The sequence below is a fragment of the Poeciliopsis prolifica genome, unplaced genomic scaffold (assembly GCF_027474105.1).
Source record: "Poeciliopsis prolifica strain line A6 unplaced genomic scaffold, Auburn_PproV2 SCAFFOLD015, whole genome shotgun sequence".
Classification (NCBI taxonomy): domain Eukaryota; kingdom Metazoa; phylum Chordata; class Actinopteri; order Cyprinodontiformes; family Poeciliidae; genus Poeciliopsis; species Poeciliopsis prolifica.
Window position 1 is genome coordinate 6,030,328 of NW_026562390.1, and position 21,619 is coordinate 6,051,946.

General features: G+C 38.9%; 1 protein-coding gene across 1 annotated transcript in view; it reads left to right on the forward strand.

Moving 5' to 3' along the window:
- The first annotated feature begins 968 nt into the window (after nucleotides 1-968).
- The window catches only part of LOC129366671 (breakpoint cluster region protein-like), a 29,293-nt gene continuing 8,642 nt past the window's right edge, over nucleotides 969-21,619 (forward strand). Inside the window, exon 1 of the mRNA XM_055040644.1 lies at nucleotides 969-3,198. Coding sequence (XP_054896619.1) covers nucleotides 1,611-3,198 — 1,588 coding nt within the window. The 5' untranslated portion in view covers nucleotides 969-1,610. The remainder of the gene's footprint in view (nucleotides 3,199-21,619) is intronic.

The following is a 21,619-nucleotide window of genomic DNA, read 5'->3' on the forward strand; positions in this document are numbered from 1 at the left end:
TTTGTTTTTAAATATCTCAAATTACAACTGAGTGGCTAATTCTTGCACATTATCAATGAGTTCAAAGTCTAAAATAATTTTAAGATTTAAAGTTGCAATTTTAATTTTAGCAATAATCCTGACACATTCAGTCATTACTTTATCTCAAAGTTGAAATGTTTGCTTCAAAAAAAAAAAAATCAAACAACATTTTTAAATTATGAATCCTAATCTCATATTTACGTCTTTGAAAATCAGGATGAGGCATTACAAATTTCCACACTAAAGATTCACATGGACCAGAGAGTGTGATGGAATAAATATGTGCCCCACCAGGGGGCGCTGATAAGCTACGGTTCAAGCTCTACCGCTATCGCGCTCACTCAGCAGGCACAACTACAGTCTTTAAACTACCCATAGGTAGTAAAATATATTAATGCAAATTAATATGTCAAAATTAACCTGGGAGGGCTGAAATTAAAAGCAGCCGCGTGTTTAACCCCTTAGTTCCCATTGGATGTACGAATTGATGCTGAGATTAGAAAGTCGGTGAAAAATTAAACAGAAAAAGAAGCCTCATGTTTTTAGAGAAGTATCTCCAAAAAATAATGGACATTCAGCAGTCAATTGAGGAGAGCCAGTTTTCCTGCTCTGTCCCTTTAACTAGTTGACTCATAGTTCTCCTGGTCCCTCCCATTCTTGGAGCCCCTCGGTTTTACTGGTCGGAGATGGGAGCGCATATAACAGCAGCAGCAGCAGCAGCACCATCACGTCGGAAGACACGGGATGAATCTAAGGAAGGGGACATGCAAACCAACAATACCAAGCAGGTGCGCTATGGAGGATTTGGGGAAAGGAAATCCTGTTTTTTTAGTGACGCTGTACCCAACCGCTTGAATCAGTAATTAAACCTCTGCTGTTGTGGCCTCTCGCTTTTGTTTTCCTTTTTTTTTTTTGCGCTTTTTTCCCCAATCCATTCCCCCCCCCTGCACTGCTGGCACAAAGACGCTTATTCTAAGGATCTGCACCTGGGATTACAGTCAGTCCACAAGAGTGAACAGATCAGTTGCATCTAAAACGATGGAATGAGAAGCCGTGACAGTGAGTAACAGGAGCAGGATTAAATCACTTTCTTCTTTTTGTGCCCCTGTAAATTCCCCTCTGATACCCCCATCCGTCACCCAGCGAAGACATACCGTCATTGTCTCGAAACGACTTCGATTCATTCTTATTTTAAAACTCTACTTTTGCCGGAATAATGCACAAGAAACTCTATTATCTCTATAGATTTTTATTCCCTTTTGATCCACTGCGCATTCCCGGTTTTATCCTGAATGAGCAGCCGGTTTCTCTTGTTCAGGATGCGACTGCGCAACCTTCGGCAAGTACCAGCAATTAGGCTGTGTGTTTGTGCACGAGTTTCCTAAAAGCTTACAAGAAACAGTTCCCCCCTACCCATCTTTTTTTTAATTGGACGTCGCCATTGTTGTCTGTAAAAAGAAAAAAAAAAAAAAAAAAGCAACTGTGGCATACTGGACTCAGAGGGGTCAAACGGTGCGCCCTTGGCATCACACCAACCCCCTCCTTGTGTCTGAACTAGGGTCCGTCACAGAAAATAAATCAAGCACAATATGGTGGAGCCCGTTGGATTCATAGAGGCTTGGAAGGCACAATTCCCTGATTCGGAGCCCCCAAAGATGGAGCTGCGGTCCATTGGAGGTATTGAGCAGGAGCTGGAGAAGTGCAAAGCGTCCATCAGACGCCTCGAACAGGAGGTGAACAAGGAGCGCTTCCGCATGATCTACCTGCAAACCCTCCTGGCAAAAGAGAGGAAGAGCTATGACAAACAGCGGTGGGGTTTCAGGAAGACACCATTGAATGAGGGGGTAGACCCTGCAGCCACCCAGGGTTCAGAGTCACCGTCTCAGCAGCCCCACATGCAGGAGACTGGTGGAGTTGGAGGTGCTGGAGGATACGCTGTGGTGGATAGGAGTCGTTTTCAGCCACTTGGGGATGGTACTGGCAGGTCCAAACCGAGGCCGCCACCAGCCAGGAAGTCAGCTTCCCATGGAGACGGCTTGGAGTCAGCGTTTGACTCACCCCAACAAGCAGAGTCTACGTCCTGCGACAACCTCGATGGCCTCTCGCCATCTAAGCAGAGGGGTGGCATCACCCTGTCCCCCCGCAGGCCCACACTTCCACCCCCAGATAAGGATCTGCCTTCTGACCCCAAAGATAAGCTTGGGATGGGACTTGGTGTAGCAGCTCTCAGGTCCAATTTTGAGAGGATCAAACGGGCCAACTCTCACTCTGCTGGAGATGTAGGTAAGGGTCAGGAAAAGCAGCTCCCACCACCACCACCATTCTACACTAACATGGAATTCCATCATGAGAGGGGTTTGGTCAGGGTCAACGACCGGGATGTGTCGGATAAAATCAGCTCCCTGGGTTCTCAGGCCATGCAGATGGAGCGAAAGAGGTCTCTTCATTCCCTTCCAGGCAATCTGGCAACAGTGGCAGGTGAACTTCGTGCCAGGCCGGTGTATAGAGGACGGTCTACTGAGAGCACCTGTGGCTATGACGCAGAATACGAAGACGGAGAACCCAACCAGCGACATTCAGGGAGGGCCAACGGGGGTAAACCTCCACCACCTCCTTGGCAACCATCTGAGTTCCAAGCCTACTCCAGCGTCTATGTTGGTGGAGTAATGATGGGTGAAGGTGGCAGTGGGGATGGACGTGGAGGTGGCATTGGAATCACAATGAGAGACCACAGCGGAGGTGATGATCACCTCTTGACCTGGCCACGCCGCTCCTACTCCCCAGGTAGCTTTGAGGATGCTGGAGGGGGTGGTGGCTACACACCGGACTGTAGCTCCAACGAGAACCTGACATCCAGTGAGGAGGACTTCTCCTCTGGCCAGTCTAGTCACGTCTCTCCGAGTCCCACCACAGCCTTCCGTCGTCCCTTCAGAGAGAAGAGCAGGTCACCTTCCCAAAACTCCCAGAACTCCCAACACTCCTATGACAGCAGCAGCCCTCCTACGCCGCAGTCTCAGAAGCGTCACCACAGGCAGCAGGGAGGCCATGTGGTCATGTCTGAGGCAACTATTGTGAGTGTTCGCAAGACAGGTCAAATCTGGCCCCCTCCTGTCCACCATGACCTCCTGCCCCATGGTAGAACATCCCATGACAACAGTTTTCATGGAGACCACTTAGGTAAGTAAAAATGACTATCTCCAATCTTTTTTTAAAAAAGATTTTTTTGGCTCTATGGCCTTTATTTGATAGTTAATTGACAGGAGAGTGGGTAATGAGAGAAGGGAAAGGCATGTAGCAAAGATTGCCAGCCACGTTGAGGAATAAGGCCTCCATATGTGGGTTGTGCTAAACCCATGCGCCACCGCAGCACACTCCCTTACTATCTCTAATCTTTGTTATGCTGAAGTTAGTCATGCTTAATTAATCTTGGCACTGATATTGCTTTGTATAATATATCTTTCCTCTTAAAACCACATGTTGGATAAATGCATCATTGATTGATAATGTTAGTTGGACTGGTGTGTGCAGTCATATATGCCAAAATGTGCGTCCTTTGGATGGCCTTGCGTGGGAGCCAGATGAAAGATCCACCTCTGCTCATTCTTGGAATGTCAGTCGGGTGGGTGAACAATGAATGTGGCCAGTCAGGATAAAAACTAAAAGTCTAGCCTTTCTCAGGCAACTCCTTTGGCTCTTGTATGTAATTTGAATAGCAGGTGTCTTCCTGCCTGCCTGGCTTTTTCTCTTTTCTTTCTCATTCTCCCAAAAAAAGAGATGCAAGGTGACTTTTTCCTGAACTACAAACATGTCTTCACTGATATTTACAGTTACTACCATTGTTTAAATATGCCTTTTTGTTTCACAGCCTGACCTTATATTAGGCTGATATTTCCTTTTTTAGATCAGTTAGGATTACCTACATTTGTTCTATTTGTTAAATGGCAGAAAATTAGAAATCTTATATTTATTTTTTTTTTTTTTTACAGATGATTAATACTTTCTCCAAACTCTGAAACATACATGAAAGTTTATTATGCCTTTGACTTTGTACTCTTTTGATTGCAAACTGTCCTATGGATTTACTTTAAGCCACCCTAATCACAATGCTTCCTCATGTGACATCATGAAAAAGTAAAAAAATATCAGTTTCTTTATCAGGAGCAGAACTGTTGGTTTATCTTTGAATACAAATAGAAAGAATTGTAGTTATCCTGACTAATATAAACAGGAAAAGGCTAATGTGATCTAAATTCAGACAGGAATAGCACTAAAGGGTTTTGTCAATATACCGTATGTAAACATCTGGTTTTAGTGCCTTTATGCTTCCACATAGTAATATGCCTGCACACAGTTGCTAACCTTGAGATTTTGGAATTACACAGCTAAAAGGATGTGGTGCTTAGAAATAAAGTCATGGACTATCTGGGTAACTGGGCTTCCAGAACTTGGTTTGCTGTAATTTGTTCAGAAAGTTTCCATTATACAAGCTATGCCAGGTCGTAAGAGCTGAAAGCAAACACTCCTCTGTTGGCTCAAATATTTGGTATAATTTTAAAACTTGGAATGTTGTTTACTAAGGTGCGGTTACTAGAAGCCATGCACATTTTGGTGAGTTGCTTGTCAGTGGGATTCGGCTGTGGAAGTGAATAGTATTTTGAGTCGCTGATGTATTATAGGAGGCTTGGACTGGCGCCCTGTTTGACCAGACAGGCATCACATGCCTGCAACCAGGGTGAGCTGCAAAAGAAGGAAAGCATTGAAAGTAAAGATTGTCTTAAGCTGCTGCTTCACCAAGTCATTGCATTCATCACAAATGACTTTTAAGCTGCTGCAACACAGGATTCAGTTCCCAACATGTTACTGTCACTCTTAATAGCATTAGCATCTGCAGTCCTCTTTTGCTCACAGGTCTCACTGCATCTATAATTCATTTATCTGAAAAGAATTGGGAACCCTGGTGGAATTAGCTAAATGCCTTTCCAAACAGGATGCGATTATCAAGGCAACACTGTTGCATTGAAAGCAAAAAACATCTTGCATCATGTCAATTAAAAGGCAAATCCCATCAATATTTTAGCACAATAGCAAAAGACATTACACGCCACACAACACAATTAGGGTTGTTTTAAAGGTAGCTGCAAAAGCCCAGAAAGTCTGTCTCCAGCAAATGGCTGGCTAATTCTCCAGCTGCTGTGTTTAGGATTATCACAGCACTATCTGCCCTCTTTGTTTTAACATATTTTCCACAATGATGAGCCCAGTGGGACGTTTGACAAGCTGTAAGGCAAGGATGGAGATGGATTTTGGGCAGGAGAGGAGGAGGAGGTGGGGATGTGTTGCAGACAGTGAGTCATTTGTGAGATTATCATAAATTTGAGCTCAAGATGTAAAAATATTTAATGCCCTGCAGACTGATCATGTTTTCTACACGAATTAAGCAGAAGTGAGTAGCAGGCTGGATGACCACAATAAGAGCTGAACAATTTGATGTGTATTTTTATGTTTGCAGATAATGTTGATAATACAGAAAGAAGGGTGAAGAGAGTGTATGTTGTGGGCAGGGATGATGCTAATAAATAGTGGGACAGTGCGGTGAGGAAGACTGAGGGAGGCAGAGTGCGAGGCAAAGCTGTCGTTTCTCGCTTCAGCGGTCCGGGATGTGGGGTGCTGCAGAGAGGCGCAGATGGGAAGAACCCTCCCGTTGTGTAATAAACACACAAACTCAGGCTGAGGCATACACAAAGTTACACATTCTTGATATTTCATACGTCTCAAGACTACTTTGGCTTTAGAGGAGGCATACACAGAGGATACTATCATTCTCTGATCATCCCTGCTATGAGGGTGATGCTTCATTGCAAATGGAATGTGTTTTTAAAGATGAAGCAATTATAAGTAGACTTGTCAGATTTGTTGTTTCATAAATTGAAATTATAAAAGAAAAATGTATAAATGATTAGGGAGAGAGAAGTCAAAATGATATGAAAAAGAAATTATTGCTAAAATTTGAGACAATCGTGTCTTTTTTGTCAACGTTTCTCTTTGACAAACATTAGTGTGCGCCTAGTGTGTATAGGCACACGCTATACTGAACTTGCATGAAACAAATATGGTAGTTTTCACAATCTGCCCTGCCTTTGAGATGTCTTTTTTTCAGTTTATTCTCATATTTGGACTTAAATCAAAAAGCAGAATATAAATTTTCTCACCATTTTGACTTAATCTTAAAATATAATTTCTAAAATGGCTAGTCAGCAGTCTACAGGATATTTTATTCATTTTTTTAGAGATATGCCCATTGGTGGAAAACCTAAAGAAATTTAGAAATAACCAATGCTAAGTTCAGTAATAGTTTTAAAGTTAACTTCTTAATTAAGCAGAATACCCTGTGTTTAGTTGTCTTCTACTTTATAAAGTCATGTTGATCCATGCAAAGTGATGTTTGCTAATTAATTAATGGTGTCATGACTGTTGTCTGCTGATTCACAAAATGACTATGGCTGCCAAGCAATAGGCGTAGCTGTTTTTATGAGGCTGCTTTTTGTTACCAGACAGATGTCCAAACACCCACTCACCTTTTTTTTCTCAAGCAATTAAATGTAAGAGTTTTTCATCTTCCCTTTATCTTTCATAACATCACCTTCTTAAAATAATAGCCTAAGTAATATTTTATTATTATTTTTACCTGAATCAACTTAAAAAGGAGAGATTTGTGGTGGTAGATGCAGTTTTGAAGTATGAGCTAAAGACAATGGCATCTATTGCAGACTAAATCTGATTTCACTATCCGTGTCATCCTGCATTTTATAAATGCATTCCTAATTTTTAAAGATAGTATCCTGTGAGTTACACTGAGGCTTTCTTTTGTTTTTCTTAGATGAATGAGCTCGTGCATTTGAACTTTTCTGTCCTAAAAATGTGATTCAACATTTCCATCTGTGTTAGAGCACAGGGAGGAGGCAGAAGAAGGAAAGAAAGCTTTACAGTCAGTCTGGTGTGGCACAATGACCCCTTTTCACACGGCCGGGGGAGTGACTACGCCTCTTAAAATGACTTGTTCACTGTTTGCAGTTGAGTGAACTTGGCAGTAAGAGAAGACACACAGTAGCTACAGGCTCAACATTAGGCTCTAAGAAGGAAGATGGGAAGAGAAGGAGATTAGATGGAGTTAGAGGGGGGGCAGCATGCTGGACTTTCTTTGCCAGGTGGTGTTGAGGTCAGCTCACCAGGGCTGATGCAACCTGCTCAGGCAACTGAAAACTGTCCCTTTGACTTTATGTCAGGAGGCTAATAAACGAACATTTGAATGGTTCAAAAGTTATTTGTTCGTATGGAAATCCATTTTATTTAAAATTGGAGCATATTCTTTGAGTTTTTTGTACACTTAAGGTCCCAACTCTTTCTTGAAAAGTCTTTAAACGTTATGGATTTTGATGTAGACAGTTTTCAAGTCTGGATTTTTATGGAAAAATAAAAACAAATCTAGAAATTGTTTGCAGTTCCCAACTTTTTTTCTATTTCATTATGTAAAAGATATCCAGATTATTATTATTTCTTAAAAAAATCAGCACCTTTTTACAATTATCTATGCAAATTATCATTTGTTTTGATTTTGGCTAATTGCATCTTGATATCTACATAAGTTATTGACCCTCTTGGTTCCCAGCTACAGTACCTATTGATTATGAACACATTCAATAAAAACATGTTTTTAAATTGTCATCTCATATTAGCGATTTGTCTAGCCAATTTTGACTATGATTATGTAAACAGTATTCCTTGTGTGTATTCTGTAGAGAATATACACCCTTACCTTAACTTACTGTATTTCCAAACCAATGACAAATATTGAAAACTCACAGGATAAAGCAGAGACAATGCCACATATTTTCTGCAATATTTGCTCAATTTCATGAATATTCACTCAACAGTGATAGGTATAGTTTTCTTACATGAAGGTTCTTGTATTTCTGATTGTATTTATTAAACCGTTCTGTGGTCCTAATAAGGACCAACACAAAATATAAAAAATAAAACAATTGGAAGATTTTGCTTTGTTTTTCTGTTTGTTTTCATAATGTAGCATGAAGTCTGTCAGTCGGCACTGGTTCCATGTTTTAGCAGCAGAAGCTCAGCCTGGCACCATGGTTGGTGTGGAGTTGGCAGTGGAGCAGCTCTCCAGTGAGAGTCAAACTTCTTGGCTTGGTTTTTGGGTCTGGAGCTCTTTACCACTGATGCTTCTTAAATTAAATGTCTTATACAAAGCCTATGTGTCTTTGAAAAATTTTGAGACATCTCTTCTCCTTTTTTTATTAAGAAGAAGCTGATGTGTTGATAGGACACTCCCAACAAATGCACACAAAAACACAGTCTTGAAAGAGTAATCAGTCCTCTTTTCTAGTGTTAATTTCTTCTTCTTTTTTTATGTCAGCTTGTTTATTTCCTTTGCCAAGCAGCCAGCCAGAATCTTTCCTCTGTAACCAATGAGGCTTGTAAAGAGGGGGGAAAAAACTTGGAAAACCCTAAACATAAATTCTGGTGACTATTTTCATTTTTTTTGTAATGACCATTTCTTTTGAATACTAGCCATCTTGGCTCTTTAGTGTGGCTTGTGTTATTTCATTCACAGTCATCTTGATTGACTGCAACACAGGGAAATTATGCTGCTCTCACTGTGCAATGCAGGGTTTCAGTCTCGGTAGTGAAGAAGCTTGCTGGTGTGTTCTCTGATTTTAAACCGATTTTAAAGTTGATGAGGGATGTTGACTCCAAACACTTGTTTCAGTGACAAGTTTACTATGAGGGTTGACACGGGAAACAAGCACTTTTTGGTTTGCGGTTGAGACCAATTCGTTTCTAACATATTTACTTGCCAGTCTTATTTTTATCACCACATTAAGGCTTTGCAACTTTTTTCACTTCTGCAAGATTTTTATCTTGTCTAAGGAGATTCAAATATGAGTTTAAGCTTGTTTCCACTGTACTTTTAAAGGTACAGTGTTCTATATGGCTAGTTAGACAGATGAAAAGTATATTTTGAAACTAACAGCCTTAAACAGCTATTTCACATAGTCTTTTCTGTTTTAGCTCATGAAATCAAGCAGATGCATAAGATTGTACATTCTTTTGTCTTTAGAAGTGTGGCCGCAGCACTGGAATGCATAAAATCTAACATAATGCATTTTATGGCATGTTGCTAATAATAGATTATGATCATTGAGCACCAGAGAAGACTATCATTCTGGTTTTCCAACTTAAAAGTGACACAAAGAGTGACATCTTTCCCAGATCTGGGTTCTGTCTTTGGATACTACGAAGTGCTGAATTAGTACAGAGCAAAAGGAGGACTTTGTTGGATTCTCAATGACACCATCTTATCAGCCTGACATCTATATAATCATGGAGTACTTTTAGCTGTCTTTATAACAGCATCAGTCACTTTTAGTGTTAAAAAGTGACAGAGTGAGGACTCAAGTCATGGCATTTAGAATGAAGTCAGACTCAAGCCACAAATTTAATGACTTTCGACTTGATGAAATCATAAAAGAACCAGGAGCAGTCAGTGCATCAGAGCTGGCAGATAGAATTATGACTCATAATACTGTAAAAATATGTTTGTAGTGTTTCAGTTGGAAATATGTTTTTGGTTGAAATGTTTTTTTTTTTTTTTATATTACATTGGTTTTCTCATCATTTTCAAAATTTACATTGGTGTTTTGTTTGGAAACTACAAAATAAGCACTGATTTGTAGACAATATTAAAGTTCTCTTCTGGCAAAAAAAACAGTTTTCAACATAATTTGAAATATTAAAATTATCTTTTGACCTTTGCAGGGCGTACCCCCCCTCTCGCCCGAAATGTTTGCTTGAGATAGGCACCAGCACCTCACTAGGGACAATGATGTACAGAAAAAGGATGGATGGAAAATGCTTATTTCTCAGATTAAAATTACATATTTGTTGAAATGACTTGTTTAAGATTTTAAATTAAAAGTTTAAGACTTGGGCTTGACTCGAGGCTTGCATGCCTTGACTTTGAACTTGGGAGTTTCATGCCTTTATTGGGACTTTTCTAGAGACTTTGGTGGAACCAGAAAATCAAAATCAAACTAAATAGCAATAGAGTATAGTTACTTTATTTATTCAAAAATTCTTTCTGTGTCTAGCTAGTAAGAGTATCCAAGAGAACAGCAAAACACTCTCATGAATGCTATGGGTCAGTAATGAATCTTCAGTTAAGATGTTTTTATTTTAAACATTGTCTGACCCTGGTGACAAAAGTCCTTAGTCTGGTCATGTTCACTTTAAAAATGCTCTTTTCTGGATTATTAGGCAAAAGCAACTGATTAATAATCAGATTATGTTAATTTCCCTATGCCACGTAACAGCTCAGACTAGACCTCTTGCACCATTAATGCATTATGTCCCGTTTATGGTATTACAGTTCAGATTATCAACACTTTTAAACTAGCGCTAGGAAGTGGAAATGTTTGCTCCCCAATAAACCTTTATCATGGTCACTCCTTTGCTATGCTATTGAACTGAAGCAAAGAGAATCTTTATTCAAGAGCAGGCTGTAATCGTCAGGAGTTGTTTACACGACCGATCCATACCAAACCGTAATCAATGCCAACTGTCAACAGCAGGTGTCCTTCCTGTAATGCCGTCCTGTCTATTCCATGTTCGTGCTCAGCTGATTCTATTAGGATTCCAGTCTTTGTTTACTCTGTTCCTTAAACTATTTATAGCATGTCTTCTTTTTGTTAGTCATGGACTCCTGTCACATATGCTTTCAATCTACAGTTCGTGCACCAACAGACTGTCGATTCATAAAAACTGTCTAATTGACTAAGGGTTTAATGGAGTTTCCCACAGTTTACTGCTGGGATTAAGCAAGGTTTGAAGGCCACAGTGTTGGTGTAGAAATCCCCATTTCCTTGAACTTTTGGTAACTTTGTTGCTCCTCTAATGAGGAGAAAAATGTTCCTTTACCTTTTGTTTTCACTAGTAGATTGTTGTGAACTGAATAATTTCTTAAAGGTTTTAAAATGACTAGAAGTTTACATTTACCTATGATTGTCCAGATGGTTTTTATGCATCCAAAGGAGAAGTCCATCTCCGTTTCTTTGGCTTTTTAGCACTTCAGAGTCCACAAATGTTTACCAGCTGGGCTCCATGTGATTCCACTCTCAGTATTTCAAAGCTTTGTAAAAAATGGAAATTGTTAGGGGTTCATAAGATTCCTCTCTTTTGGAAAGATGTGATTTCTTAGAGTACAAGATGCTAATGGATAGAAGTTGCAAACACAAAAGACGGATTCATATAGGAAATCTTCTAATCTGATGTACAAAACACAGAACCAATTCTGCAGTAAGCACACAGTTATTAAATGCCTTCAGACATTATTAGAAAAGAAAAATAAAACATTTTGCCAGATTTAAATGTAGTTTGATTTCCGTTCTGTTCTCTTAGAGTTTTAACTCCCTTTTGTTGTGTGTTATTTGTTAAGCTGCTGAGAGAAATGGATAACTCCAGCCTCGGAGGAGGAGCTCAGATTTCATGTTGCAATCTCCCCCTCCTCACTCCTCTCTTCATCCCAAATGCCCTTCGGTAGCATCTCGCCTTCTGTGGAATCTCTTTTATGTCACTTAATCGTTTTTGTGTTCCCCTGACCATTTCTCCTGCCCTGCCTACCACCCTCACGCTGTGCTGTTCAGCCTGGAGCATGCTAAACACAATAAAGTCAAATTTTTTTTAAGTTCAGAATTTCCTTCTTTTTTTTTTTTTTTTTTACACCAAGACAACATCAAGAACCAGCTGTTCCTGAAGCTCTTTCGCTTTGTCAGCTTATGTTTCTTCCATTATTATTTTTAAATTTTTATTTTACTTGAGCATGAGCTAGGTATCTTTATCAAGGTGTCATAAGGTTTTAACAAGTCATAGATTCACTTTCCTACCACTACCTCAGTTTTGTCTTTTTAATGTGATGTCACAAATACAGCTGAATTGACCAAAATTTCCTTTGATCGATCTAAAGTATCAAGTCACACAGCATTGTCCCTGCCCCACATATTGCTACACACAGCAAACTAGCTGAAATTAGGTTTAATATGATAGCATATCAAATAGTATCTGAAAGCCATTCTTTGCAATATTGTACAAATTGATGTTGGAATTTTATTTCTCAGCTGGAAAAGTCTTTATAGGTGTCTAACATTGTCTGTGGTGAAAATAACCCTAAAATGTCCAGTTTGTAAGCTGAATTCACATGTGGGATTCCACTTTCTTTCCACTTTCCTTTATGAATGCATCATCTGCACATATTTGGTGCTTGTATGCAGAAGAGCAGTGGTCCTCAATTGTAACCTTGAGGTGCACCCATTTTACATTTTTAAAATATGGGTCTTTTTCTGTAAAGCAATTTTCAACATCACTCCTGTGTTTGTATGTATATAAATGTTACATATCCAGTGTCTTTGCTCAACATTAGTTTATGAAAAAAAGTTCAAGTTTTCATGTTTAAAGTAGACCGAATTAGCCAAAAAGGGCAAGTTCACACTAACTCCCTGCACCACTTTTCCACTCCCATATTGTTCCCAGTCATGAATTATTGAGACTGGAGCCCACTTGTTGCAAAACTGTCATGACACACGGTGTCCCATTACACACTACACTTTCAGTACCTCCACTGCTATGTCTTCTTGTATGCAGTAATCTAAAAATCCCCAAAAAACATCCATGTTTCTATACTTACACACGCAGTCTAATCTAATATTGACTTGTAATGAAAAGGTAGAAAAGCTGACTTCCTGCTGTACAGCTCTGCTACGCAGCATGATTACACAGTACGACTCCAAATACACTGCCTGTGCAAATAAAAGTTTCCACCTGGATTTAAATAAGCAAATAGAAAAAAAGCTCCCTTTGGAAAAAGACTATGGTGACAGATATGTGTGTTTTAGCAGGCCCTAACTGAATCTGTAAGTTATTTTTTTCATTTCTATACCAAGTACATCATCTTGTGGTTCCTGGAACCGTTTCAGGAACCTCAAACAGTTTCATTAAGCATATACAATTTCGGAGGTAGGAGCTTTGAAGCCTGTGGATACAGTGCTGGGTTGCCTCACAAAAGTATTCACACCCCTACATTTTTCATAAACGTTACCTCAAAAATTTTAAGACATTTAGCAGTACAACAGATCAAGAATAAAAGTACAGTGAACGTAATGAAGATGCATGATTATTAAACTTTATTTTAATATGTAGCACATATGTATTCAACCCCCTTTGATCTAATACCCCAGAATAGAATCTGCATTGAAATACCCACCTCCTAGAAAGCTGTGAGCTGATAACCAGTTCAACCAGAACAGTTGAACTGGTTAACGCAAAGATCCATTTGCGTTGACCTCTTAATGCAAATGGACTTTCCTACATACAAGTAAAGCCCCTGCTTGCAGCTAGCAAGGCCAGCTAAAGTCTGAAGCATGTTTTAGCCAGATTCTTCTAACTTTATATCCTATTTTCAATGTTGGTTTGCTTGTTAAAAAATACTTTTATAAATGTTCTTTAACACATAATTTTTTATCTTAAACAATACCGTTTCAGGCAAGAAACAGTATCATTTACCTAGGCAAGTGAAATTGTGGCAGTTCACTCAGTTATTTTGGTCTTTTTTTACATTTCATAGTGGAAGTAACATAATCTAGAGAGGTATTGATGCAACTGGTGCAAATAAGTTTCGTCCACAGCGAGTGGGGAGTCAATTTCCAGGTGGACTCTACTTTAGTAACGTGCCGTGGATGAGGAGGCAAACTGACATGCTATTCTCCGTCCCCTCCTCAGAAGGGATAAACTTCAAAATGGTGAGACTGATTCATTAAAATTAAAGAGAATTTCTAAATCACTTTAGAAATTCTCTAAAGAGATTTAGAGAATTTCTAAATCTCTTTGTTTTGCCTTTCTTCTTGCCTTTCTTCTTTCTCCACACATTTAGCCAGAGGACAAAATGTGTGGAGACATTCCTGTGATGCTCTGAATTTTCTTTGCTCCATCTGCTCTAGACACAGTCCTTTAATGTTGGACATCTTGAGATGCTCACAAAAGAGAGAAACTGCTCTGCGCAACTGATATTGCAAATTTACATTTAAGTCATATCTCTGACACTAAGAAGGTAAAACTGCATGTTGCTGGGGTAACATGAATGTGGCTTGTCCTCTCATTGTGGGGGTACAAATGTGTCGAATTTGGCGTGTGGATGTGGTTCATAAAACTAAACTCTCACAATTAAGTTTATAGGGTAGACCTAAATTCTATTGTCTCAGAGACCCTCTTGACTACACAACTTCTGTAATTTTTAAATTTTTTTAGATTCAAGCCGGTGCCAGAAACATTCCTCTGAGATTTGGATCCTAATAGGACATTTGCATCACATATTTTCTGCAGGTTTGATTCTTGCACATCAGAAATGTGCAATCATTGTTAAGTTTACAGTCATTTTTCATACTAAAGTTTCAATCTCAGATACATGTATGATGACAAATATTGTACTGTTGATTTTAAACACGCAGCAAGACATAATGGACATCACAGCTTAGTGTTTTGCAGAAAAGACATCAAATGACACATCTGAGTATGTGTGGTATCTCTTTATTGTTTTATAGTATTAACTGTAAAGGATTTGATTAGACTTCCAAGGCAGCAATGGCTTCATGGACATAATGCAACACTGCCAGGCAGAGATTGTGTTGCCTTCACAGTCATGATGGTATTTCAGCTTTACAATACATCTGCTTGAGCAGTGTTGAAGTGTTGCTCCTGTAGATGTGTGTGTTTACTGAAGAAAACATGCTTTATGAGTCTCCTGTGCACGTGGGTGTCTTTGAAAAAGCGCTATTCTCCCCGCTGTGAACGCACGGCTGAATTCATAAATGTCACTCCTTGTCTTTTTCAATGGGAAAGCTTCAGAGTGGCAGTGTTACCTTGGTTACTTAGTGTAAAATACAAAAACAATATTCTCAAGCTGATGTTGTTTAGATTAAAGCCGCGGTGGATCAGCAGTTTGTACTTCTTATTTTTACTTTTCCCTGAATGCATCAGATTTAAATTCGACTTTAGGCAATTTTATTAAATTTTCTTCTAGAAATGTTGCTGTTAATTCTGAGTCGTCGGGTTTGTTGTCATGCTGTCATTTCCTTGACAGACAGGACTGAGATGTTAGTGGAAGGCTCACTTTACAGGAAAGAACAAAAAACATACTGTATATGCTGGAAAAAGCTGTCCATGAAAGAAGGAAGTGTTTTTTTTTCTTGATTCAAGAATAAAATTACAGTGTTTCCATAAATACTGCATGAAAATCACATCCCCTTTTTTGTTGACTTGAGTGTCACTAAGTCTCCACCACTGGTGAGTGTTTGCCTCAAGACTAAAGAAGATTTGTAGGAAAATCTTGACATGACTTTAAAATCCACCATGAAGCTTAGTGTGCTGTATATTTTAGGAATAATTGCAGTGCACAAAGGGTGATTAATGCTGTGCAGTTCTGTGAATAGAAAACAATGGGCATTCTTTGTGTTTTTCACCGTCCGCCTTGATGCTTCTCTGAGTTTATTCTTTGTGCATCAGTTAGTAGAAATGTTTTTAGTTACGGTGATTATGCAACCGTAACATCTGACAGTTCAGCCTTCATATTGTATGCGCTGTGGTCAGAAACAAGTTGAATTTCTCTGCTTTAAAGATGGAGAATTTCTAAATCTCTTTGTTTTGCCTTTCTTCTTTCAGAGACTGATTTCGTAGAAACCTCACCGGTAGCTGAGAATTGTGTTGATAAACATTTGGAAATGTAGTGTTAGGTTCTCACAGATGATTAAACAAAATGTATTTCCTCTATCTGAAACACGTACAGCTTTTAATTGCACTGATATCACATGTTAAAGAAATGTGATATCAAGACCAAACATGGACATGGGTCTCCTGTTGAGTCAGCAGATTGCACTTGTTTTAGGAATGACTGATATGAGATAATAACATCTGAATTTGTTTGGGTTTTTACATTAATATTGGACATTTGTCATGACATTCCGAATCTTTTGTCAATCACCATATTAATATGCAGTAGTTCACTAACAAAAAGGAACAAGTAATCAGTATTTTGGAATAAATGCCTCTGTTTAACCAGCTATCAAACTGCACAGGGAGAACGATCCTTTAAAGCAGACCCTTTCACAAAATTATTATTGACTGCTAGTGTTCAGTAAATCTTATATTTAGCTGTAGAAGCTAATTTGATGAGATATGAGTTTGTTTTTGCTTTGGATTTGAATCATTTCTGTTGGATTTACCCTTTAATTGACATGTCCCTTTTTTTAAGGTTTCATTGGCTCTAGTGGCATTTATTTGAAAGTGGTTAGACAGAAAAGTAGGTAATGAGAGAGGGGAAAGATATGCGGCAAAGGTCATCAGGCCGGGACTTGAGGACTGAGGCCTCCATATGTGGGTTGGTCTTTACCCCTGTGCCACCACAGCACCCTGAGATTAAGAGTTTGTAAATTCCCCAAAACCTATAGAAATTGCCTCAGTTCTTGATGACCTATTTTGGAAATCGTCCATGTTTGAAGCCCCCAAAGTTATAAACTGCGCATCAATTTTTTTTACCGCAAAATACATAAAACTAGTTAGCATTCAAAACATTTAAAAGCAATGTAATGAATGTAGGGAGTTGTCCCAAAGCTTTTAAATAAACTTCAAAATGGTGAGACTGATTCATGAATCTTAAGCAGGAAAAGGAACAGCTGACACCAAGGACAGACTGGGTGGAACGTCGAGTTTCTATGTTTATTGCCATGTCTTCATCTTTCCTTCTTTGACAGAATGCATCTATTTTCAGAGTGGCATCATTTCGAGGCGGGAACATCAGCTAGCAAAGAGACGGGGAACAAAACGGGCAAAACGGATTTCAAAATAAACATACGTGATGAGTAATAAACAAAGGGCAGTAAAAGGCCTGCAGCCATGAGGGTACTTTCAGTGTAGGACACAACAAAACCGCAATTAATTTAGCTCTGGAGGCCAAGCTTGTTAAAACATATTTTAGACATGTGGCATTTGGTGACTCAAATAGAACAAGCCTGCGTCCCATATGGTTGTTAAGGACCCAGTCTGGATAATACAGGTACTTATTTAGAGGTCACATCTGTTAAAGTGCACTGGTGGGACATTATTGTTTTGAGCTAATTTAAGGGCCTTTTTATTTTTAGGTGTAAGTGGTGGAACGTCTAACACGTCAATTAAGCAGATGTAATTACTGAGAGTGAATAAAATACATCATAATCTGCTTGCTTTATTTAAATAAAAAAAATTAACAAATAAGATAATATTGGTTATTAGAGGTTTCATGTAATCTATAATTATTCCAAATCCCTGTGTTTAAACCAGGTTTTATTGAATTTACACCTTTCCATGACATATAAACTATTAGAGGAACTTTAGAAAAAACATTTTAAATGCAATTCCCTTAACAATTCACATAAGGACAGTTTCATATGCACATTGTAGTTATGTCACATGGTAATTGCATTAAAAGTACAAATTTAATTTGCAAGTAAATTGCCTTTAAAAAATTTTATGGCCTAAAACTAAGTTGTTTGAATTTGATAATTATTCTGACCCCACCGAAACAGTGTAAACCAAAAATAATACCCTAAAATAAACTTATCATTGCTTTTGAAAATATCATCCTGCTTCTGCTGACAAGAGCTGACAGGGTACTTCAAGGTTATCAGACATCTGACACAGTTGTGCTCTCTGCAGGCGCCTGTGTGTGTGTTTGTGTATTCACACGTGGCCAGCCTGTCAGTCTCCAAGACATGGCTGACAGACCTGTGTGGTGGGTTATTGATGGCTTCAATTAGAGGCTGAATCCCCCTCCTTTAAGAGGACACCCTCACCTTGCACTACCTCTTCTTTGATTTCCCTGCAGCCACTTTCTTCCTGCGGTTGGTGTGGCTTTCTTCTGTGCTACTAAATATGAGATGTTGCTGAGATGGCAGAAAGCTAGATGATATTTTGGGGATGGTAGCATGAATGCTGATGCAATAGTTGCTTCTCTTATGTTTCTGTAAACTGACCCTGTAAAGATCAAAGATAAAAAAAAAAGTTTTCCCATACCTCCCTTTCCCACACACCTTCAGCTTCTCACTTTTGTGGACAACCTGCATTGTTTTTGCAATATTACTGTTTTACAAATAGTACACAGTTGCTTACCAGAGACTTTACTCCCATATTTTGGTCTATTATTTAATCTTACTCAAGTGTGGCATATGTCCCCCCTTCCTTTTATGTCTTTTCCTCAGTGGATAGCGGTTTCCCTTCCCATCTTTACATCCTTTGCTTCTCCCTATAGTTGAGTTAGTGCAGCCTGAGGCTCGCTGCCAGAGGCTCACAACTCCTTGTTAAAGGTTATTTACTTTGGCTAGTGCAGCTTAAGAGGCTGTTAGAGCGATTTGAGTGCTCTGGCAACGTAGCTTCGATTTATGTGCGCCTCTCGTCTTCATTTTCCAATTTTGCTACTGTAAAAGCTAGTAGAAACAATCAACCATACACAAAAAAAGTTTTGCTGCTAGATCCTGTGTCATTCATTTTCTCCAGTAAATGTAGTCGATAGCTTTTATGTAAACAGATATGTAGCTCCAATGAACAGACTTGAGTTGCTATCAGGTTGCTGTGTCACTGCTTTTTAAAGAATCTGAAAATGAACTTTTGAAGACTTTTGTATTTAATCTGTAACAGAAAACCTAACTGTGCTTGTTGCAAACGCCTGTTGTGGTGGATTTACTTATTTGAAAAAGCAAAAGGATTTCCAACATGTTATCTGCCAATTTTTTTGTCTTTTTCTATGTAGCATATAAGTGAACAGAAAGTATTTATCCCAGCATATAATGAAGTCTGCCAAAGTGCTTTAATTGTTATATTTTGTCTCTTTCTCCTCCTCATCAGTACTCAGCTCAACATGTCCTCATGTTTGTATTGCTAATTTTGGTTGATTGCTTCCATGCACACAGCTGAACCACTGCTTCCTTTCGTGCTTTCTCGCAGACTCTGCCTGACATCTCTAATGACACACACCCACACTCGCCCCAACCTCCCTCTTCAAGCACCCATTTGGAAGCTCTCCTTGCAGAATTTGGGTCAAACACCTCCACTCTTACAAAATCTCTTGTGTTTCTGCGTGTGTGTGTGGGGGGTCCTGTCCGTCAAAACGGTCCTGGACTCTGTATACACCAGATATCCTGAGAGTAGATTGGTGTTATCAGTCTCTGCTTATTGTCACAGAGACAGGTCTCTTTTTAGGGATGAAGAAAAGTGGCTTCTGTTTTCAAAAACAGAATAGTAGGAGCAAAACATTCTCAGCACTATTTAGTAGTCATGATAAAGGTCAAGATATTGAAGGAAGACATTTGAATATTTGATCTTTCAGTGCAGTAGTGTAATCTCAAATTGAAAAACACAGAAAAATGCAACCTTGAATTTGATTACAATCATAACATTCCTTCACAAGGTTAGCAGTTTGACACCAGGCCATATGGATTCATGTAAACCCATGAAACTGAAGCAATTTTAATTCATATTTTACATTTTTATGTTGATCAAAGTGTCGAGTAACTTAATATGACTTTCTTCTTCACATCAAATCTAATTCTAAGGAGCTATTTTCATTCTTGATGCGAGAACAGAAACATTGTAAACGACATTTAAAAACATCTAATTTCCAGACTCGTATCTGTTGTGGCTATTTTACTTGTCTGGGTGTGGGAGTCATATTTACTCAGAGAGCGTACATCAAATGACTCATTGCATCTGTCTGTCTGGTGGTTCATATTTTAGATGTTTCTGCTTATGAGGTATAATTAAATTAGAAATACACCTCCTTTTTAAACTAGAATAAAAACTATATCATTCCCTCACCGTTTTAATGAGTCATAACGTTTACTGGTGGTTCTTATATAAAGCACATGACAATAAATGTTAAGTCTCACAATGACTGTAATGATGTCATTTTTCACGTTTGCATACTCCCGGGCTGGCTATAATTTTACAGTGTTTTTATCTGGGGAGACTCGGCTGCTCTGCTCACCACCCACAGAGCCTCATCTGTGTTCTCCCGTGTGTTCGTGCTGACTGTGTTTGCTTCAGCAGTGTGACGTGAACTCCCTCTAGAACAACGAAACCAACTTCGGTTCATCTCTCCGAGCTGCGCATTCACATGAGCAGAAACCACCGCGTGCTCCACCTCAGCAAACATATGCGGTTGCACGCACACACTCGCACAAACACGCGTACACATGCTGAGACAAGTTGCACACAAATGCACATCTACTCCTGTCATGAATCCCCTTCTCATTTCTTCCCTGTCTTCTCTTCATCATCCATACGCTCTGCCTGGCAGATTAGTGGAGCATACAGCAGCCACAGGGGAATGGATGCATTTGTGGCTCTTTAGCGCAGAGCTTTGAAACCTCTGGGAGTGTGTAACTTTCATTTGAATTTTGTTCTTCAAAAGGTCGCACTATTTTAATTCAATTTTCATTTTATCCTGATTTTCCCATGCTCGGTATATAATTGGCTAGGGTTATTGTACAGTTTAATTACTAAAACTTGCATGTCTTTTTTTTATTCAGACAAGGAGTGATTTTTTTTTGCTTTTATATAGAAACAGCAAGTAACTAACAACATCAAATAAATGTAAACTGTCTTTCAACAGTAGCTGTCTGTTTAAGCTCTCTGGCTTTTACTTCACGATTTGCCATATCTAGCTTACACCGATGAGTTTTAATATCTCAGTAGCAGAAACACATTCCCACAGCATGATGCTCCCACCACCACCACAGGCATGGAGTTTTCAAGATAATTTGTAGCCTTTGTTTTCTGTTGCATGTAGCGCTTTGCATATCAACCAAGAGATAAAATTACTCCAGTTTTTTCAAAAAATGGCTCATTCTCACAACTCCATCAATGTCAAATGTGTATATTTTATGACTAGACATGTTTTGGCTGGATCTTTATCATTTGTGCCATACTCTTTACATATTCAGATGACACAGTAATTCTTTTTTTTATCAACTGTATGAACTACTGTTTGTTTGTCTATAAATGGGATCGGCAACTAATTACAGTTCAAAAAGCCAGTTTTGCTCTCTCCTCTACCAAATACAATTTATTAGAGTCACAAAACCAATTTGACCTTTAAAAAGGAGAGATTTGTCAGGTTTTATTAATGTACTGTGTATATAAAACTGTTGGTGTTTGGTTTTTTTGCTCTTAAAAAATGCTAGTCATCAATGGACAACTGTGTTTGAGGAGAACAAGATCAATATTTTTGAACACAAAATAATAATTCACCTTTAAGATGTGAAGCTGATGGATAATATGCCTTCCTTCCACCTTCAGAGTCCGTCTGTTGTGGAAACTCAAGGCAGATGTTACACTAAAAAGATAGTGGAACAAGTAAAACCACCTTGTATCTTTTAAAAACACCACACAATGTCTCTAGAGCCACAAACTGCAGACTGTTGGTCTATCACTTTAAGTCCCAGTGCAATAC